Raw genomic sequence first — 9,821 nt, 5'->3', positions numbered from 1 at the left:
TGCGGTACAGATGACTGAACACTTTGAGCGGTAACTAACGTGATCTCTCACGCACCGGCGCGCCCGCTCTGCCTTTTACCGAAATTTAGGACGGAAATAGAGGGTTAACACACTTTGGGACACAACTGAAGGGACGTTGACTAACTTGAGCAAACAAACAAAACAAACAAAAAAACAAAAAAAAAAATAAAACACTGTTTTCTCCCCAAGATGGGATTCCAAGGGAAGATGTGACCTTTTCCTTTGCGCACCCGACCGCCTAATGAGCAAATCGCCGCTTTTTCCAGCAGTTGCTCGATCTTGACGCGTCTTTTTTATGGGATTACACGCGGAGACATGAGCACTGTGAGAGGTCGAGCTGGATTGTGAGGTTACTACCTTTTTGCCCCCCCCCCCCTTTTTTTTTTTTTTTGTTTTGGCTTTTTCTATTTGTCCCTTCAAAGAGGAAGTAGTGCTCGATGGCTTCACTGTCGAGGTTGGCGAGGCGCAAAGATGCCAGTCGCTGGCCGAGGATGTCGTCAACTTTCTGGGCTGTGGTGCTTCTGACAGCGCTGCTTGTCCTCTACTGCGGTAAGTCCAGCTTCTCTCCTTCTTCCTTCTTTCTGTGTATTTTTATTTATTTAATTTTTTTTTTTTGGGGGGGGGGGGTTCGGTCATATCAGTATTTGGACGCAGATGGCTTTGTGCAGTGGGTGACTGTCATGTTTTTTGTTTTTTGTTTTTTTTGGGGGGGGTCGACACCAAAACGCTGCCACTGGTTTGCTCTTTGCATATTGATCCAGCACTAGTTTTCGACGTGTCATTTTTGGAGTTATTGGAAAACAGGCAGACTAAGACCCACCTACTCCCTTAATCTTTTTTCCTTTCTGCTCCCACTCATGCAAACACAGGCAAGCATGAGGAGTGGGTGGGTAGTGGGGGTGAACACACTCTTTGGATAGGAGGGTGAACCTAAGTGTGCCAGAGGCCTAATTAAATCTCTTGTGGCTGTCTTTAATTCCCTCTCTCTCACACACACACACACACACACACTGCCTGAGGGCTTTGTTACTGTAGGACTGACTCAGTGAAGTCAGACAGTCACTCTTCTGCTGTAGTGTCTTTGCACCTAAGGCTGATTGGATGGATGGACCATATATAAAAAAATTTCACAGGAAGACCGGCAGTATGAAAAAAAAACAGATGTTTTAGTCATGAATTATTCCTGTTTAGCTGTGCACATAGTACTCCAGGCAAAAAACCACCGCCTAAGGAAAGCCTTATTAGGCAAATGTATGCAAAAAAACACACACGGTCAAACCATCCCTCTCTGAAGCTGCTGCTCTGGCCGAGTGTGCCTTTTCATTTCATGTTCTCTGGCACCCTCGTACCTTCTCTCTCACTTACTTCCCTTCTCCGTCTCAAAGTGCGTCTGAGTCACTTGTGAGGAAGAATCCAGCTGGCACTCTGTGCTTTCAGTCTGCTGTGTGTGAGAAGCCCAGGCTATATGCAACAGCCATGATAAACCTATTACCACCCCCCAAAGAAAATACCCTGTGCTATTTCATTAGCTGCTGAATTAATGATTAATATAATGCTGTTGGCCTTGAGCACATTATCTAGGCTGGTGTTGAGAGAGAAATGATATAATAATCTCTGGACTTATCCATACAACATCCACGCTGGCCCCCAGCCCCATTCTTCTCCCTCTTTTCTGTCAACAATGCACAGGAGATTGAGTTTGCTTTGTAATCACACAGGCAGCGGGTTAATCAATGGGGGAGTTTCGTTTCTAAGTAGGAAAGCTTCTGGAAAAAGAGGAAAGGGGGGGGGTCTTTTTCTTTTTTGATGGTGCCTTTGGCCATGTTGATTGATCTCCTGCTTGTGTCCAATCAATGGCGCTTGGATGTTTGTTTCAGTCAGCAGTCTGTAAACCCCACCTCCACCCCTCCAACCCGACCTCCTACCCACGAACACCCTCACCTTTTCCGGAACTTAATAATCCGAGCCATTGTGATTCTTTCATTTCTTGTATTTTCTGTCCCACAACCTCAACACCGCATGTTGCTCAGAGTCATTTGTTACCTTTCATCTAAGATGCTGTTTACCACTGAGCCTAAAATCGCTCCCTGGCCCCCATCTCGGGTCTTTTAATGGTATGACCGGTCAAGTGAAGCAACAGCATTCATCTCCTCCTTTTCTGTTTCTGCCATATTCGTTTGTTAAAGTAAACCTCCAAGGCCTTCCTCATACTAGCTCTCCCATTCTACCCTTCTTTGTTTGGTCTTGTGATCTTTTTGGCTGATTAATCACAAACCATTTGAACTCGCAGCTCAAAAGATTTTACTGCTCTCTCCCTTGCTCCCTCTTTCAGCATTGTTTCCTCTCATCTATTTCCATTTGGTTTGACCTTCCTCATCTAGGCCGTCCTTCTGTTTTGTCTTTTGTCCATGTTTATTTTACCCTCTCCTCTACTTTGTTCTCCTGTCCTTTGATGCTCTAGTCAGCTGTGGTCAGTATTTATCTTCATTTGAGGCTGAGTTTTCCACATGTTTCCCATTCTGTCTTTTTAGCACTTCTCTAATTGGCTTCCCCTCTTTTCCACTTCTTCAACAAACTCATCATTTTAGAGTCTTTTGTGGTGAAAGTTTGAGTTGAGTAGAAGGCAGCATGTTCCTGCATGATATTATGGCTGAAGTGTCAGCAGTTTTATCTTGCCCCTCTTCTCTTCTCTTGTGATTATCAGTCCATTAGTTAATTCAAACTCTAACCCTAACCCTATCAAACTAGCTATGAAGTGTTTTCAAATGTGAAAACAGTTCCATACAGTTAACTGTTTATCAAGAAATCCATTAAATATAGTTGTATGTCATATTTAATCATTATCTAAGCATCAGTCAATTTTTTTCCAGTGATAATTTTATAGGTTGGGGTTAGTTGATAATCTGAATAACTCCAGTTCCTGATGTGTTGGAGAGGATCAAAATGTTGCACACTGTAGAAATTTACATGCATGGCATGTACTGTACAGCCATTGTTTGTGCTGAGGACAATTTCAACTTCACAGTGCTGCTGTGTTGTTGCAGCCAAAGGTGGGGGAGATGGGGGAAGGGCGGTCGAGGGGAGCTCTGTGATTATGGCTATGACTCATATGGTGCCTGTCACCTAGAATCAACATCCGACTTCACACGATCTGTCGTCCTCACTCAGGCCCTTCTGAGAAGGAAAGATTGAGGAGGGGAGAGATAGAGTGGTGGAGGGAGGGAGCGAAGATGCACTGACAGAGGTGAGGGCAGGTGGCGGCTAGATATCCTCACTAATGGGCTGATAAGAGAACAGAGAGGTGGGAGTTGGAGGATTGGGGAAAGACAAGAAGAGAGGGGAAATAAGCAGAGAGAAAGAGCATGAGGGTGGAGAAGAGGATATGTTGGATATGGAGAGAGAAAGAGAGAGAGAGATGCATAAAAAAGGAGTGGAAAATGTGGAAAGTGAAAAGAATGTGAAAGGAGGAGGGTAACATAGGGCAGGAGAAATGACAACTGCTCGTACTGTAAGCTGCTGTTGGAAACTTTAATCACACCAGAATGCTCCAATACCCTCTGATTACATGAGAAAAGTAAAATGAATAAATTAAAGCATTGTATTCTGTGCACTAGCTCCCTCATCTGGAAGCTCTCAGCCATGCATTTGTTTGCTGACAGTGCTATTATGCATTCATGAGGCTGTTGCGCTGCATGTGAGCTCGGATGAAGGCAAAGATAGATCCCACAAGGCTAGCTAATCAGTATGCTAATCTTAGCTTTGGATGGCTAAAGAATGTAGCACGGCCATGGTCCTGGTTTGAACTGCAAACAGGGAGGAAGAGGAGGAGGAGGAGGAGGAGAAGCAGGAGGAACAGATGACAGAGGAAGATAGAGTGGTGGGCGAGTGAGGGATATGGAGGAGGAGGTGGAGAGAGTGATGAGAGGAAAGAAAGCGGGAGAAGTCATGTGCAACTCTTTTCTCACAGCAGAGTCAAAAAAAAAAAAATGCTGATTTTTTTTTTTGAAACAGCTGATTCAGTCGAGCCTTCAGTGTAATCCACATACTGACATGCATAGACAGATATAAGCACTCAAGGGCAAACACACATTTGAGATATTAATGAATGTAACATCAAAGCAGGCACATAGGTTACACCGGTACATACACGAGCGCAGCTGCATCAAAGATATTCAGGGTCATACAGAAAAACGGTAACATTCCTGACCTACTTGCACACATATGAACGTCTCCCTGCAAGCGCACAGGTTTAAAGGATGCAGACGTGTTTGGACCCACACGTGCATCAACACACACATTCCCCTGCTGTCAGGGACCAAAGCTTTCCACGGCTGCTTAAAACCTCTCCCATCAGATCACGCTTGTCTCTGAGCGAGGTCCCCTGTGTTTCCGTCTGCCTGTTTGTTTATGACTCACTGTTGTTCTGCGGCTGAAATCGATGGATTGTTGACTGTCGAGAAAGCATCCGAGTAGAAAAGAATCTTTGGACCCACCCAGGCGTCTCAGCTCGTCGCCCAAAGAGGGGAGCACATAGTCTCGCATAGGTGTTGACACAGGGAGGCTCGAATCTGTCCATGTGCCCACACACCAACGCACACAGTATCCTGGTTCACACATACACACACTTCTGCCAGGGATGTTGAGCCTTACAAGGCTGATCTGATTCACCAGCCGAGGAAACAAAAAAAAGGGACTCGACTGACCTCGAAAAACGTAAGAACTTGTAGGTGAACGCATGCACATATTTGAATATCTTATCCTATTTTCAGCATAGCCCGGAGCTTCTTCCTCTGCAGGGAGGGAAACGGAGAGGAGCCACTGTCAGGAAGCAGCAGAAAGGGCTGTTGATGGCCTGGGGACGTAAATTCATAAAAGAAGTCAACTTGTTGAGTTTTCCTCAGAGAAAGCCAAGTGCCACATTGTGGGCCCCCAGAAATGGGGCCAGAGACCGCATGCATATTTAAAGAGCTTTTTATAAGGCAGCTTTGCAAAATTTAAACACCATGGTGAGTGTTGAGTGTCATTTGGTGGTAGGTGGGGGGGGGGGGGGGGGGGGGGGGGTCGCTGGTTTACTGTGACAAGCATGCTGCAGAAGGAAAGCATCAAGTTTCTTAGCGCAAGAAAGGAATTTTGTGATTCGCGGTTTGAAATATTAATGAGCGATGGGATCTTTCTTTCTTTCTCCCTCTCAATGCACGTTGCCACCCATTGACATTAAATGGGAGATGGCAGTGTGGCCACAGGCGGTGTGCTTTTCCATGAAGCCTGTGCTCATGTGTCAACCCGCTGCCACATCCTGTTTCCTGACAGTCAGCAAACACGTCTCAGAATTAAGGGAATCCTTGTTGGTTTCAATATTCAGGCGTATGGTCCTCTGTGAGCAAAAAGCATCCATCATCCCATAAGACTTACACTTTGGATGGTAATTACATTAAACCAGGGACCATTTTTTTCTATGGTAGTGAAGTGCTAAAGTCTGAACAATATTCTTTTACGTTATTATCCTTTTTTTTTTTTGGTTTTATTTTTGCAATGAACAGCTGTTATATAGCACCGGGACTTTGCTGATTCACCTTGAATCCTCTAAAAACTTTTAACATGTTAGCACCATCTGTCTGTCTTTCCTCCGCTTTGTCCACACTGAAATATCTCAACAGCTGTGGATTGATTGGCACAAAATTTGATAAGAACGTTGAAGTTTCCAAAGTTTGACCTTTGCGGATTTTTATCTAAAGCCAGCAGGAGATTGGCACTTTAGAGCTTCTTGCATTTCCCAGGATGAACTGTAGCAACTTTTTTTTTTTTTTTTTTTTTTATCCCTTCACTTGTTATCCAGCGCTGTCATTGAGTCAGAGCATGCTTATTTCGAGTAGTTCAGTGTAGTTACGATATATCCGGTAATAATAATTATTCAAACGCAATCTCAACCAATTTCTTGACAGTCTATGCAAAACAAACATAAAAAACCATTAAAAGGTGTCACAGAAAAAAAAAAGAAATGATTACGATTCAAGCCAGAAACACTGAAGTGAAACAAACACTTAGAAATGACAGGTGTATTCTTCTGTGCTGCCTCACACCTAATCGATAAATGCTGGCCTTTGATTTGGCAAGCGTAATGCACATAGCACTTATAAATGCAAGCATTCAATCAATTTGCAATTTCTGGGACGGCTTATTGTTGTGACAATTGATTCTTAAAAAAAAAAAAAAAAAAAAAAAAACTCATGAGGAAAAACGGCTTAGCAAAAGAAGGAAACGCCATTCACTGTGGACATACAAAGGATGCATTGACCATCCAAACACAAAGCTGTCTTGGTAAAGGGGCAAAGCCAAGTGTCAGGAGAATAGCTCTTGGCTGTAGCCACAATAAATCCTACTACATCATGCCTGTATGTTACAATTTTTCTTTTCTTTCTTTCTTTTTTTAATCATGTCTTCATCGCCACGGCTTCTGACCTGTAACATCCACAGTCATTGCAACCTTAATGCGCTCCCCTCCTCCTCCTGCTGTTTTTGTCTGCCCTTTTTGCTGTTACCCAGTGGCCTCTTTACCGGCACCTTTGCAACCAGACGCTGTGAGAGAGGCACGAATGCCATAATAGCATGCTAATACGCTGTGACATTCACCTAATGTGAAAACAAATTGTGAAGTGGAGTTTGCAGTTAGGCAAAGTATCGGCGCATCCGCCACCATGGCTAATTGCACCTTAAATGCTCTGTGTCCCGTCGCGAATTAATTTGGTGTCAATGTGACTTTAATTACCATTAAAACTGCATGTATAATATTTACATATCGTATTGTAAGTGGTGTGTGGCTGCGGGGCTCAACAGGTTACACCCAGAAGGAGGGGCTGTTTGCGCTCGGCTGCCCTCGGGCCAAGCAAATATCTTGTTACCTGCTTGTCCAGCTCTACAATGAGAACATAGCTCAAAGAAAATAATTGAAGGTTCTCATTAAAATTAAAAGTCGGACAACCTTTGCTGATGCCGTGCACAGGTTAGGGTACAAATGTTTGTTGAATCATGTTTTCGGGTTGAACAGACAACCAATTATCAGTCTGCAAAGTTTCAGTTGTCTGAATGATACTGGAAACAGCTATGGAGTATTAGAATCATTAGTGCAAATGTCCACAAGCGCTCCCTCTCAACTGCAACAAGCTCATGTTGTACATTACTGAATATTCCCATAATCCCTTTGGGGGAAAAAAAAAAAAAGGACTTTAAGTTCCACTTTAACCGAGGACACTGTGTCAGTGCTGTTAAACTAGAGGTTCAGCTTATAACTGAACAATACAACCACTTTAAATCGTGTATAATCTTAATGAGTTGCAGACTCTTTTGCACCATCATTAGCCTTTCTTCGGGGGCCTGGTTGAATGACATAACACTTCTTTTAGTTCATTGACTCATCACATCTCGATTGTGCGATACTGAGTCAGAGCGTTTGATGAAGAACAAGCTATTAATGGTATATTTTAGAGACCAGTTTTGTAAATTGTGTGAGATGCCTTAATTGGGTCAGAATCTGGACAGATTCTTGTACGCTCCTGCCTCATGAGGATTCATGCATGTGCACTTGTGCTTGCTTTGCCTAGGGCCAGTAAGCCCATTCAGAGAGAGATCCTAAAGCAACTCCCCCTTTATTACTGCAAAAAGCAATTGCTTGGAAGAAAATGCCAGAATGGTGCTTTGAATTCCTGGAGGGGCCCATCACTGAGACGCAGCCCACGGAGCTGAGACAGCTAGCATCTGGAGCAAAGACATGGTGGTAAAGTGGAGAGGAAAAAAAAAAGGAGGGGGGGGGGTGAAAAAAGGAAAACGAGTGGGAAGGCAGAAAGGCATTGAAAGAGAGAGAAAGAGTAGGTGAGGGAGGAGAGACAAACAGTGCACGGGGGAGGCAGAGGAATGGTGAGTGCGAGACAGATGGAGCAAGGGGGTTGACGAGGGAGCAGTAGAAGAGAAGTTGGGAGAGAAAGAGGACTGTGCAGGCAATGAGACAAAAGACAGACAGGACGAGAACACTCAGACGGTCCACCAATTGACAGCCAGTTGGGGAATAAAGTCAGCTAACACAATGAAGCAGTCGGCAGACAGACTCGCCGTGGAGTAGCCGAGAGGCTCTCAGAAGTAGAAACAAATATTACATTAGAAGAGACAGAAGCCATTTGTCACCGTAGGAGGCCGGAGAGGTAGTTAAGCCTCAGAATATAGGGACCCATAGCTGGGTTGATACATGTCGCCACAAGGAGGAAATTGTGCTGAAGTCAACTCTGTTCAATCACTTGTCTGGTGTCCTTCAATGACTCCCGCACTTAACAAGATAACGGCAGCACAAAGTTTTCACCAGCTGCAACTCTGGCGAACTTGTTATGGGGTCTTCAGGGCCTCCTCTCATTCCCTTTTTTTGGTCCCTTTCCTTTCTCCTTTCATCCTCTCATCCCTTCCCTTTCCCCATTCAGCGTGTCAGCCACGCTACGTCCGCATCAAGGCACGGCTGCCATACATGCTGACAGCCGCGATTCAATGTTAATGCCTCTGGATGATAAATCTGCTGGACATTTATGGCCTAAATGACAGCTGCACCCTGTCTGCACCCAGATGTTAGAGACGGTTTAGATTCCGACACGGTTTCAAGGATTGAGACGGAAAGATACACAAACTCTCAAGACAGTCAGTCCTCTTTTGGTTCTCTGCCACGAGGTGCATTATCTGGCCTTCAATCTGAAATGGCTTCATTAAATGAAAGCCATGTAGGTAATAACAAAAGCATTTATTTTCTTGTTTTCTCTGTCTGTCTTCCTCTTCATCCGCCTGTCCCTCTCTTCTCCTCTCAAACTTAAGCTGCTGACACGATCTGTGATTGATATGGAAATTGCAATGCGCTTGCCCACATTCATCTCGCAGTGTTGCTTGTTGTTGGGCCAGCACTCATTCTGGGATGCAGAAATGACGAACTGATTTGCGGCCACTGTTGCAGCGAGCAAAAGGGATACTCTGTAAAGATTTGATTTGAGACCCTGCATAGCCCAGAGGACGAGGACAGTTTCCTGTTTTAATGGAAAAACAAGCACTCTGCACACGAACAAGGTAGTCGCCTCAATATATCCAGAGGCACATACAGTAGAGAAACCCAGACGCGAGAAATGCCACTAATCGGATGAGACAAAATGTATCGCTACAGACATAAATAAATAAACGCAATGCGGCTGAATAATTTAAGTGTTTGTATCTATGACAATATAACCTCCCTATTTACCTTCCACTCACCCATGAATATGATTTAAACATTTCATCTCTGCACTTTAAGTGTTTTTTGGATCATTGCGCATGTTAACCTAAAGCTCTAAGTCTAATTTCCCATATTATTTAGTGTGACATCTATCTGTGGAGTGACATGTGATGGATCTAATAGCTTTGGCCAAATGTTTTTAGCCTCTACTTTATCATTCTTGTCATTAATCCACTACCTCGAGTTAATTTAACCCTCAAGTGCACAAGTGGGTCAAAAATGACCGGGTGAGGTAATTTTCTTGCAATATGTTTGCAATGAAAAGTTATTTCATATTCCAGCTATTCTTCAAAAAATGTTTTTTGCATCATTCCATTGGCATGTTTAAGTTACCTTTTACATTTTGTAAGAAGCTGTCATTTTTTTTTTTTTTATTACTACCCCCAAACTTCCATAAGTGTGTCAAATTGCCTATGCCCCTATGCCTTTTGTATAGACTCTCACAGGAACCTGTGATTTGTATTGATTGTGGCTGTCAGAAATGTCTTTACTGTGGACCACACATGCT

General features: G+C 43.8%; 1 protein-coding gene across 1 annotated transcript in view; it reads left to right on the top strand.

The window, feature by feature from the left end:
- The first annotated feature begins 458 nt into the window (after positions 1–458).
- The window catches only part of LOC115037011 (chemokine-like protein TAFA-5), a 124,209-nt gene continuing 114,846 nt past the window's right edge, over positions 459–9,821 (top strand). Inside the window, exon 1 of the mRNA XM_029495465.1 lies at positions 459–570. Coding sequence (XP_029351325.1) covers positions 459–570 — 112 coding nt within the window. The remainder of the gene's footprint in view (positions 571–9,821) is intronic.

Source organism: Echeneis naucrates, chromosome 23 (assembly GCF_900963305.1).
Source record: "Echeneis naucrates chromosome 23, fEcheNa1.1, whole genome shotgun sequence".
NCBI lineage: Eukaryota > Metazoa > Chordata > Actinopteri > Carangiformes > Echeneidae > Echeneis > Echeneis naucrates.
Note: the sequence above shows the minus strand (reverse complement) of the source record. Positions and strands in the feature narration are given on the sequence as shown.